This window comes from Terrapene carolina, unplaced genomic scaffold (assembly GCF_002925995.2).
Source record: "Terrapene carolina triunguis isolate 2854851 unplaced genomic scaffold, T_m_triunguis-2.0 Scaffold131, whole genome shotgun sequence".
Taxonomy (NCBI): domain Eukaryota; kingdom Metazoa; phylum Chordata; order Testudines; family Emydidae; genus Terrapene; species Terrapene triunguis.
Window position 1 is genome coordinate 27,425,655 of NW_020664482.1, and position 12,888 is coordinate 27,438,542.

A 12,888-nucleotide genomic window follows, 5' to 3' on the forward strand; every position below is an offset into this window, starting at 1 on the left:
TAGCTCAAGTCAGGCAAAACATTAACATATACCATTTTACTTTCCCCACACATTCAGTTTTACCATTGCACCTTAATACCAACATGGAAAAATCCCTCATCTCTAAACCTGGATTTCACCTAAATTCAAATTTGACTGGGCAAAAGAAAAGTAAACCCATCAAAAACTTTACTGAGCCAAATTATTTCCAGCTGTAGAGGATAGTGATCCTGAAATATACTCAAACATTCACAAGGGACTAGGATGTCAGAGTCATCTTCACTTCACTTTTGACAAGATGTGAAGAACTATGTATTAACATATCTAGGCTCACAAGCAATGTCTAAGACTCAGACATAGGACAGATCTGATCCAACAACTGTATTAACCTAGTCCCGGTGACAGGCACAGATTCTGCAGAATCAAGGCTTTTAATATAAAAATGGTTCCCAGCTCTTACAGTTAGAAAAATAAATCTCTTCTAACGTGAAACCAAATAAAACGTTGTACTGCTGTCTTCCTGATCTATAGATCAGGTACAATACCTTCATGAGGGTGAACTGCCCTAATTCATTACAATGAGGTGCTAATTTTGAAATTACAACACAATTGATAATATTAATAATTTCAGTGCTAATTTTTCAATGCTAATTAGGAGAAATATTCAATGTCCACTACTAAATACAATCCCATTAGCTGGACATCAATCACTTTAAAAAAGAACAGTTCTTTCTCTCCATGACTATCCGGCGACTCTTACCATCTAATACACATTGGTCAAAATGGAATAGAAGAGAAATGCATTGCTGCTCAATTTCCTCTCATTTTATCCACTTAGAGGAGACGGCAAAGAAAAAAAAACACTTTCTCTGCAGTTTCTCTCTCCAGCAGCTAGGAGGGGATGAATGGGAGATGATTCACTGCTTAAGAGTGCTCCTCTCTGGGCCTTGCACTGACGTAAGGATGGTTTGTAAAAGGTAAGGAAATGAAGCTAGGTGGGGGGAAATGATGAGTCACTTGGGAGAGAGAAGAAAGTTTTGGATTTCAAGCCCCTTTCTACAATTTCAAGTCAATCCACCACTGGAGAAAATGGGGATCAAAAAAAAGATAAAGGCCAAAACAGGAACAAGAGAAATGGAGAAGGGAAGTAAAATTGAGACAAGAGCAAAACACACTTATCTATCCACTGAATGGCCCTAATGCCACAGTTGATTTTACTGTGATTGGTATATTTTCTGCCTTTCATCTTTGTGCCAACTCCCAAGATCAATGGCTCTAAATTTTATAGCTCTAGCCCCCAGGTATCAAACAACAATGGAATTTAGCCCTCCCCATACAATGAGTTCATCATATTGACTAGTTATTTTCTAAATATATGCATTACCTTTGGGGGTTTTTGCTGTGAATTCTGGATCAAAACAGAAGGTATCTTCTGGCTTACCAGAAGCAGGTTTAAATGGGGGCTGAATTTCTCTTCTGAACAGTTTCTGGAACAGAAAAGCCACAAAAGAAGTTTAACTAAAATTCAGAATTACTTTACAGATATTATATATTTTGCTAAACTAAAAGGAACGCAACTAGAATGTTTTTCATCTATTTTCAAAAGATTTAGCTTTCTGAAAGAGCACACTTCAAAATAGCAGGCACAAACATGTATTGCTGATCCTTTTTTAAAAAGATTTATTCAGGTTTTTCTACTCTCCTGCTTTGAAGGGCCTTAGCAGGGAAGAGAGAATCAGAAAGCCACAAGAAATATACCAAAGCTTGCCCCCGCTCCTTACCCACCAGGCCTCTCCCCTTCCAGCTTATTAAGTAGACAACAGCATACCATTGCCCCCACTAACTCATCCTTATCTCAGAAGGAAATGGGCTGGCAGTGGTGTATTCCCCAAATACCTGAACTGGATCCCAGTTTCTGGCTATTGTGGAGGGAGCCAGGTTCTCCAAACCACTCCAATCCCAAGAGGAAGGAGAGAGGATACATCCCATACTTTCCCATTCTAGATCCCTAGGGCAGGAGATTCTCCCTAGTGTCTTGCTGTTCCTGCCTTAGGGGATTTGCCACCTCTTAAACCAATACTCCAGGTCTTTCCTAGGTCCCTTAAGGGAACAGTGAGGAATGGCAGCTCCTCATTATCCTCTGTCCTGATGAGCAGTACGGGAGTAAAGCATTACCCCAAACAGGTACTCCCCAGCCCTATTCAGGGTTTAGGAAGAAAAAAAAGGAGGCTCATTCAGCATCTCTGTTTTCATCCTTGTATGTCAAGGCCTGTGGAAGGTTGAGTGGCTTGTAGGGGCTTTCTGCCTCTACCCTGGCCAGGTGGTACTCCCTGATCATCACCAGACTCCCACTGCTCCCTGTCCTTGTTGCAGGAATATCCACTGTAGAGTAGTCATCCCAGGCCCACTATCACAGGACTTGGGGAAAATATGCATGAGCTCACCCAGAGCAGTGCATGAGACAAGAAGTGAAAATGACCATTACCAAACCAGAATTGATTATACACTAAGTGCTGTCAAATACTCAAAGTGCACACTGTAAAAAAGCAGGTACAAAACTTTCAGGTAAAAGTGCAATTTTCTCAGTGGTTTTCAACCTTTTTTCATTTGCGGACCCCGGAGAAAATTCTGAATGGAGGTGCAGACCCCTTTGGAAATCAGAAAATCTGTGGACCCTCAGTTGTCTGCAGACCATAGGTTGAAAACTGTTCTAGATACTGCTCCCTTAGAAATCTCAGTTCCTTATCGATAGTAATAGGAAAATATATTGATACAGTAGAAAGAGGATTTCTAGGTATATAAAAATAGCATTTTTTTCTTTATTTAATATTTGTATTCCAATAGCACCTGCCAGACAGACAGAGACAGGTGAGTACAGGGAAATAAGATAATATTGGTCAGCATGATAGGCAGTGGTCTCAGCACACCAGCTGCCTACCTCTTAAGATTTTTGTAAGCATCACAGCAAAGGAGAGTTTTAAGGAGGAATTTGAAGGAGGATAATGTTCCATGGTCCTTCCGAGTATGAAGGGAAGCATTGGAGAAAGAACAAAGGAGCTAGTTTGAAAATTCAACAATAGGGCAATGGAAGTTGGCCTCGTGGGATGATTGGAGATGGCAGTTGTCATCTTGGTAGTGAATGGGAGATGACAGGTAGATTTAAGACAGGCCATGAAGAGCCTTGAAAAAGTGAAGACAAGCAGCTTATGTTTGATGGAACAGAGAAGGGGGAGCCAGTAGAGGGATGCAAAAAGGCAGGGAATGGGGGTGATATGATCAAGTCATTGGGCTAGGAAAATGTTCTTTGCAGCAGCATTCTGAATAAAAATGAGCAGGGCAAGCTTGCATTTGTGAAGGCCAGGGAAAAGGATATTACAGTAATTGAGATGTGAGATGAGAATTTAGCTGTGTGGATGTTGGACATTAGGAAAAAGTTCCTAACTGTCAGGGTGGTTAAACACTGGAATAAATTGCCTAGGGAGGTTGTGGAATCTCCATCTCTGGAGATATTTAAGAGTAGGTTAGATAAATGTCTATCAGGGATGGTCTAGACAGTATTTGGTCCTGCCATGCGGGCAGGGGACTGGACTCGATGACCTCTCTATGAATCTATGATTGTAAGAATTCACAGATAAGGCCAGAAGGGACCACTGTGATCATCTAGTCAGACCTGCTGTACAACAGGCCTTTAGGACTTCCTTGCATTAATTCTTGTTTGAACTAGAGCATATCCTTTTAGAAAAAAATCCAATACTGATTTAAAAGGCTGTATTTTAGAGATGTTATGCAGAAAGAATCGGTCAAGATTTAGACAAAGCCTGGATGTGAGGACTTAGAGAGGTCCAAATTGAAGAGGATGCTGATGTTATGGGTCTGTAAGACAGGCAGAACAGTGGCATTGTCCACAGCAGTGGTTCCCAAACTGGGGTTCATGAACCCCTGGGGGTTCGTGAAATGTTACAGGGGGTTCTCGGGAAAAAAATCCCTAATGGCGGATAGAGCTGTCCCCCTGTCTTACTAGCTGTCCTTATAAGAAATGGAAAGGGAGGTGGATATTTTTTGCTGTTTTTAAAATTAAATGGGCAGCTAGTATTGTTTTTAAAATTATTATGAAGAACAAGTTTAAGCTTTGTTGTAACGTGCCTTGTTTGCCTGGACTGCTCAAGACCTGAATGCTTGTGTAGGAGGAACTCTGAGTTGGCTTCTTAAGTACCTTCATGCTGTTTCACATCTGATACTCCTTGACGAAACATAGGAGCCTTGTCTTATAACAGGCTTATTCAAAGTGATACAAGCTACGAAAGTGAGATCTCGGAAGAGTGTTGCCATTTTCATAACGTAATAAAAATACTGTAATGATAAATAATTAATACTAAATAGTGAGTAATAAGTATGTCATAAAAACAAATGTTATATTTCCAAGCTCACTGCTTTTATAATTTATACTCAGGTAAAGGAGAAAATCCCTGGAAATATTCATTTTTAGGAGGGGGTTTGCGAGACTTGACATTTTAGTGAAAGGGGTTCACAGGTTGTTAAAGTTTGGGAACCACTGGTCCACAGTAATCAAGAAAGAAGGCATCAGGGAGGGTTTGGTGGCAGAGATTAAAAGCTCTGTTTTAGCCACGTTGAGCTTGGTCTGACAGCTAGACATCCACAAGGATACATCAGAAAGAGGCAGAAGTTTTAGTTTGGACAAATTGAGAAAGATCTGGAGCAAAGAGGTAGATATACAAGTCAGCAGCATGGAAAGCGTAGTTTAATTTGTGCAAATGAGGTTACCCAGATAACATGTAGAAAGAGAAGAGATAAGGACCAAGGATAGAGCCCTTTGCAACCCACAGAGAAAGCTGAAAGGGGAGGTGAGGAGGAGAACCAGGAGAGGACAGTCACAGACAGCCAAGGGAAGCCAAAATTTCAAGAAGAGCATGGCTGACAAGTCAATGAGAATGAGGATGGAGTACTAGTTCTGAGCTTGGGCAAAGAAAAAAAGAGGAGTTGTTGTATGTAAAGTAAATAAGGTTTTTAAAATGTTTAAGAAGCTTCATTTAAAATTAAATTAAAATGCAGAGCAGTGTGAGTGCCACTGAAAATCAGCTTGCGTGCCGCCTTCGGCACGTGTGCCATAGGTTGCCTACCCCTGGATTAGCTGGAGCCCAAGATGACCAGTTTTTCCCTACCCCTCTTCAGGGGGCTGGTGTTTGGAAAGTGGAAAATCCCCAAACACAGGACAAAGACATCAAGGTTTTGATGCTAGCCTTTAAAAACCACAGAGACTGGGTGGGTCACAGGAAGATGACTCAGAACCCACTGGAAGTTTTGGGCAGGAGAAGGGAAGAGAGGAGCATGCTTGCATAGCAGGGAGCCCAGTTTAGCTGTAGGACCAAACAAGTCAAAGCAAGCTGACCTGGATAGAGAGGGGCTCTCTGGTTAAGAAATCAAGCCATGAGCTGCAGCAGAAGGGTCCCCCAGACACCTCTAGAGGATTCAGACCCAAGCCCAAAAAATGCTGCAGAGTGATGAGGAAACTGAGTCAGTGAAATGTGATTTTTATTTTTTTTAATAGATCTATGCATTTCTTGTGCTAATAAAGCAAGGAGCAATGGCTGTTTAGAATCCTGTGCAAGGTCTGTCTGGCAGTGTGGGTTGTATTACACCTATCACGTGTCTCTGACCAGTTAATTTATGGACCCAGAACACCCATGTGCCTGGAGATCTGGGAGAGTGTGTTTAAGCTACAGGAGAGTTGAGCACTGGTCAGCACTGGTCCCAGGGGTGAGGCAACTGGACCAGGAGGTTTCAGCTCAGGAGTGTGTGCTAAACAGAGGAGCTACGCACCAACTGTGTGCTCAGAGACCACACAGCCAGGGAAGTGCCTCAACAGTTTGAACTCCAGAGGTGGAAAGTACATGGGATATAATGAGGTGTCCCTCACAGCATGAGTGACCAATAGGGGGTGCTTAACTAGATCCAACACTTGGTATTGACAGTGATTTGGACCCACTCAGCTATTTCCTGTGGGCCAGACAGATGGCTATTTGGAAGTATGAGTCCTGCAAGTCGACAGCCACCAATCAGTCCTGATCCTACACAGATGGAATGACAGAGGCAAGAGTTAGCATCCTGCATATGGGGCAGCAGTGTATGTATTTTTTCAGTCTCCTCAAGTGTAGGATACTACTAAGACCTCTTTTCTTCAGGATAAGGAAATATCAAGAGTAGAAGCCTCATTCCCTGTATTCCTGCAATTTCTCTTCTATGGCTCCTAGACAAAGTAACAAGGCCATGTATGTTTGTAGTAAGCTCTATAATAAGCTCTCTGAAGAGGGCCAGGGAAGGTATCAGTCAACACTCAGGAGCAAGAGATATAGGAGGTTCTGCACGGGCATAATCTGGTTTGGTTGTGGGCATCAACACAAGTACTGGGGTCCTGAACCCTATGCTATTTCCATGAAGGTGGAGGACTTAGAGCTTCCATCCATGGAGAAGTGATGGTTTCTGTCCTTGTGGGATGGCCCCAAGTATTGTCTGGAGATGCATTCATGCTCCGTATGAAATTATGCCTCAGCTTCTCTCCTTCTGTCAGCATGGCATAGGTGTTGGCTGAGATGCTGAAGTTACTAGCCCCAGTTTCAACAATGTCCTCTTCCCCGCCTTTCTATCTCTACCTGATCCCAGGAAATAGAGGCATCCATCTACATGATGGAGTGCTGGCCAAGGCAGACCTGAACCTCCATCTTGATGATGATTGTTTCCTCTAGGTCTGAAATGACTTGCATGGACTGCTCAAGCAAATGTAACTAGAACTGTGCGTCTCTGAACTTGTGGGTCTTGGAGGAAAACAATCAGCACACTCAACACCTGTTTGGAGTATGGTTGTCCTCTAGGCAGAAGATGTAATATCTATGTCAGTCAGTGAGGGGATGAAGCTATGGCCAGAGAGGCAGGGTATGAAACATGGCTATTTAGATTCCATATTGGTGTGAAGCATCTCACACCTGCTGTACCGGGGGTGGGGTGGGAAGAGAGATGTCTTTTTTATTGGAATATCCAAATTAAAGAAACAAGATAAAAAGGGTGAAGATCAATTCTCTTCACCAAACTAGTTGGGAAAAAGATGAGTTTGACATTCAGTGAATGTAGTGGGTTCGACACTCACTGGGTTCCAGACCTGCTGCCACTGGCAGTAGTAGGGAACTGAGGGAGAACTGTGGCCGCACTGCCTTTTATGGCTTCACACAAGGAGGCACAGTGTGCATGCACAGCCCTGACAAACACTGCTATGCAAAAGAATCCAGTCTCTTGAACACAGACCCCTACTTTGGGCTTACAATGACACACAAACCACAAATTTCTGTACCTCTCCCCTCGGAGTCATTTTGAAGGAGTTTTATTTAGTATTTTAAGATTTAGAATGTTCCAATTCTAATTACTATTCAAAATGTTAATGTATGTTTTAAAATTTTAGTGAGACCCTCAATACTGTACAGCAACGAGGAGAAATATAGTCTCAGAATACAATAGTCAGAAGTCTCATTTGTCTAGTATATCCTGTTTAATTATCTTGCAATTTACAGAGATGTTGCAAATGTAACAAAACTAACAATGGCTTTGAAATTAAACTGTTTTGTACTTACATTCCAATCAACTGTTGAAAAAAAAGGATGTCTCTTGATTTCTTCAACTCCATCTGAACCAGCTCCTGCAATTATAGGGAACAAAAGTGACTAAATTAAAACCAGCTTCAGTGTAAAAATCTCTATACAAAATTGCATTAAAAGTTAGTTACTTGGTTTCTTGGAAAATTGCATGGAATCACTTATTCATGGAACAGAGTTATAGTTTCCAAGCAAGATATTTGACTGAGAACAGACTGGCATATAGCTAGTAGAATTCACACAAATTGAAGAAAAACAATCACGTTTAAAGGGAACCTGGAAAAAGGAAAAAAAGTGGACTTGTGCCTTGTTTGCTTCTTTTGAATATATAAAGGAGCCCTACTCTCAGGGCATCTTTACATCTAGAAGTTTACAAAGAATCAGGAGTACTTCCCTGCAAGTCACTAATTAATTTAATATTAAACCTCCAAACAAGTAATTAGAGACGATGCTTGGGGGAGTATAACAGCATTTTCTAATCTGCTTCCTGATTTTTTGTTTTTACTCCAGAATTACAGCCTTTTGGACAGTCTGATAAGCCACTGTTCCATGCATCTGTGGAGGGCTGCCGGCAAAAACAGGAAAATGGGACAGTATACTAAGCCACAGAAAGGCATATTGAGGGAGCTCAAATAAGAGAAAGGCTATTTTTTTCTGAATGATGGCTTGCTGACATTGTCAGACTAACAGTACGAGCTACACTGCTGAGGGAAGTCAGCACAATATGTGGTAAAACAGTTTGGTAAAACACTAAGGCTATGATGCACATCCTATTGAAACTGGCTGGAATACAGATTCAGTGCACAGAATCTTTGGGCGACTAAGAAAAGATCAACTGGTTCCAATTCCTGAAAATTCAATTTATTTGGTGTATCCAAGCAGTTGGCAAGAGCCAATTCATATACTCCAAAGCTCCCCTTATAGACTGCATGGCAGCTGCGTAGGTGAACTGGAGCTCTGTAGAATGCTGCATCCAGAATCTAGGTGAATGACTGGTCCAAGAAAGTCATCTTCAGCCTACCTTCCTCTGTCATTTACTCAGGTGAGCCAAACCCAGAATAAACATACTGCAAACTCGAGAAAATATGATAAAATGAAGTCTGTTGAATAACCAAGAACTGATATGACTGTTCAATGAAGCTTCACTTAACAATTATATTGTTCACAAGTTATGCTGTAGATGATTTTACTTCAAGATCCAGGTCAAAAAGAACCAACCAAAACAAGATCACATTACCTAATCTGTTTGATGGGTTCCTTTTAAACAACATCCTTAGAAGACTTTGCGCTTCAGGGCTAAGGAATTGTGGCATTCCAAGCTTTGCTCTGGAGAAAGAGAATGGAGAAATGATGACTTCAAAAAGCATGTTTTGCTAAAAACGCTCTAGATGGACTCAAACTAAGGGTAAGAAACTCTGCAATCAGATCTGTCAATGTGTGTCACAAAGGCAGTGAAATTGTGTGAACGAGATTTCAAATTGAATATAAATATTAAAATAGCTACCTGTTCAAGAAACTTGTAGAAAAAAAGCACATACTGTGGTTTTCAACAAATAGGCTGCTTCAAACTAAAGCTGCATAAAGTACTTAAAGTTGTGTATCCTTGAGGAGATCTAAGTCTATCCAAACATGCTGGCATATGACAAAAAGGAAGTATTCATCCTTTCCTATCAGAACCAACTTTTGAAGGCATTTGGAAATAGCAAAAACACCCCTGTAATCTACACACCCACACAACCCCACAAGTCACCTTTTTATTCCTCCACTCAGAAAAAGCCTCAAGAATTAGATCATAAAGTCATTAGAGAAAGCCAATGGGGTCAACTTCACGGAGATTATTTTGTAAGGACAAAAATTTAAAACAACTTAAGTGATTTGAACAACTTTTTTAATAATCAATCAAAGTGTCTAGTTCAGCTTGAAATTTCTAGGCAGAATTGTAACATTATGTTATACATGCACATATTCATTATACTACAAATCCTGAAATAGGTGGTGAACTAATCAATTTTCTGTATCAACGCTGCTATACATTAATCACAGACACTCCCCCCTGCCATGGAGTCAGGACTAAAATCCCTTTTCTTTAGCAGTCATCCCCCTCAGAAAGTCCCAGAAGTCTAACCATTTGATCTGCAGGATACCCCTCTTTGACTACTCACAAAAGCAATAAAGTCTTACTCCCTCAATTGAAGAGTGGCAAAAGAGTACAGTTAGGACTTGTTTACCAATCACCACTGTACACTTGTTTTACTGTTTTTACAACATGGATTAAACTATTTTATACAGAAAGTGTGTGTATACACACATGTACACAGAGAGAATAGCATACACAATCTGTATACACTAGGTTGTTTTGTTTTTATATAAGCTATGTTGTAACAAACAGCATATAGAGAGGTGGTTGGTACATAACTCTAGTGTACTTTACTGCCCTATTTTTAATACTAACTTTACACACACACAATTTTTACGGTTTTAAGCCTTGGAGATATTCTCCAGTATCTACATTGTTTGTGATCAAATTCTTACTTTTGTGTTTGACATTTTATAACTTCACATCCTGAAAGTGAGCAAACTACAATACACAAGCTAAAGCATAATATCTATAGCTACATTTTCTGTTACTTTCAAAAAAACAAGGGTAATTCTATTAAAAAAGAAAAATACTTACTTTAGTATCATATTCATAGTTTCATTTCGATCTTTACCTTGAAATGGTAGTGTACCAGTAAGCATTTCAAACTGAAAAGAACAAATGTTTAATCAACATCAAGTGGTTAGTTATTTTAAAAGTACTTTTACAAGATTTTAATTAACATGGTATTCCACTTGTACTACACACACTAAGACCTGAGAAGTCTTCAGGGTGATTAGCAAATACATACTAATTTTAATTTTTAAAATATCCAAAAGTTAAACATTTTCTCTTTGAAGGCAATTTACATGACAATCAATATCAAGTGTAGATGGGATAAAAAGATGATGTAGAACACTTTGGAGGGTTTTGCAGACTAATGGTGGTTCATGGACCATAATTTAAAAGCTACTTGAGGAGTCAAATGGAATTCTCCCTGAAGTCATGTACTGCTACACCACAAAAAAGTAGCCAAAAAATGTGTTTGCCCTTGTTTTTCCTCCTCAGTACAAATGCTAATAGTGTAACAATTTACTGTCTGCAACAGCACAAATATTAATATTACTGGTGTATTCCACTTTTCCACGATGTTCATTGAACAGGCTTGTTGTTACAAACATTTTTTAAAGGAATGCTTTGCCAAACTCAGTTTTTTTGTTTTTTTTCAAATGTAAATACTAAGCAATGTGTCAAAGAAACATTCAAACTGAAGCCTAACAACAACCTAGGAAAGTGACTGAATAAAATTGTTCTGGACTGCTACAAAGTCACATATATGTCAATAATCCTTAGAGCAGGGATCGGCAACCTTTGGCACGCAGCTCTCCAGGGTAAGCACCCTGGTGGGCTGGGCCATTTTGTTTACCTGCCACGTCTGCAGGTTCGGCCGATCGTGGCTCCCATTGGCCACGGTTCGCCGCTCCAGGCAAATGGGGGCGGCGGGAAGCGGTGGCCAGCACATCCCTCGGCCCGCGCTGCTTCCCGCAGCCCCCATTGGCCTGGGACGGCAAATCGTGGCCAGTGGGAGCCGCGATCGGCCGAACCAGCAGACGCAGTAGGTAAACAAACTGGCCCAGCCCGCCAGGGTGCTTACCCTGGCGAGCCACGTGCCAAAGGTTGCCGATCCCTGCCTTAGAAGTATGCATTTCCTTAAAGGTCTAAACAAGTCAAGGTTCAACTTATTTCAAAACTATTGTTTCTTCAGTATAATCTAGTTACCAGCTTCTCCCACGTCTTCCCCTTAACCTAAAGTCATCCTAATTCGGCTTAGGCAAGTTTATTCTAAATAAATTTAACATTACTCTGTGAAGGCATGCAGAGTATTTGACTGCAAACAACATTATGCAATTAATCATACAGTACCATAAGAACACCAAATGACCACCAATCGGCACTCTGGTTGTGGCCTCGCCTGTTTACTACTTCAGGTGCCATGTATTCTACAGTACCACAGAAAGAGTAGGCCTTCTTTTCTTGATCTACTGATTCTTTGCTGAGTCCGAAGTCTACAACAACAGCATTACAAAGATATATCTAGTAAAGAACTTTAAAAACAGTATTTTATACAGTAATTTTATATTTTGGATTCAAACAACCAAAGACTGTTTATGAGTAAAGAAATGGTTATCCTAAAGCTCACTGGAGAATGAAAGTTAAATAGTACATTACACAATCGATTGTACAGTGCCAGGAACATTTGAAAGTGAACTGAAAGTCTTAGCGACCATTACTGTTGCTTAGTACATCTGCAATTAGGTATTTAAAACTTTACATATTTAGAACCTTAAAATTATGAAAGGTTCTGCTTTTATTTTTCTTATTTGCTGAGACTTTGCTGCTTGTTTTATAGGATGGAAAAACTAGATTTAAATAAGAATGTTTCATCACAGAAAACACCAAGTACTAAGGCCATGTCTACACTTTCAAGCTTGCAGCGGCACAGCTGTACCAGTACAGCTGTGCCGCTGTAAGAGCCCTCATGTTGTCACGTTATGTCGAGGAGAGAGAGAGAGCTCTCCAGATAACATAATGAAACCAGCCCAACGAGTGGTGGCAGCTATGTCGGTAGAAGAGTATCTCCCACCGACACAGCGCTGTGCATGTGGACACTTATGCCGGCAAACTTACGTCACTCAAAGGGGTGTTTTTTTCACATCGCTGAGCGACAAAAGTCTTGCCGACATAACTGAAAACAGCTTATGTAAAAATCAGACTTAAGGTATTTCTATACTTAAAATGCTACAGCGGCACAGTTACACCACTGCAGTGTAGATGCGCCAGTGTAGACACTGCCTCCGCTGACAGGAGAGATTCTCCCATCAGCAAATAGGTAATCCACCTCCCTGAGAGGCAGTAGCTAGGTCAAAAGAAGAATTCTTCTGTTGACCTACCACTGTCTACACCGGGGTTTACTACTCCAGATATACATAAAGTAGCCAAAGTCAGACTTGTTTATATCAAGTACACCTCTCAGTTCTCCTTTCCATTGTAAGAAGGAAAACAGAATTTTGTAAGTGCTTGTTAATTCAAAAAGCTGCCTTACAAGCAGCTTCCAAATGCTGATGGGAAAGAAAAACCTCAACGAATTACAAGTTATTTTCCTTTGGACCCAAG

At 40.7% G+C, this 12,888-nt stretch overlaps 1 protein-coding gene across 1 annotated transcript in view; it reads right to left on the minus strand.

Moving 5' to 3' along the window:
- The window catches only part of RPS6KA6 (ribosomal protein S6 kinase A6), a 73,168-nt gene that overhangs the window by 20,120 nt on the left and 40,160 nt on the right, over window positions 1–12,888 (minus strand). Inside the window, exons 9-13 of the mRNA XM_024195127.3 lie at window positions 11,638–11,780; window positions 10,312–10,382; window positions 8,875–8,963; window positions 7,617–7,681; window positions 1,364–1,466 (exon numbers count right to left, since the gene is read on the minus strand). Of these exons, the coding sequence (XP_024050895.1) occupies window positions 1,364–1,466; window positions 7,617–7,681; window positions 8,875–8,963; window positions 10,312–10,382; window positions 11,638–11,780 (471 nt within the window). The remainder of the gene's footprint in view (window positions 1–1,363; window positions 1,467–7,616; window positions 7,682–8,874; window positions 8,964–10,311; window positions 10,383–11,637; window positions 11,781–12,888) is intronic.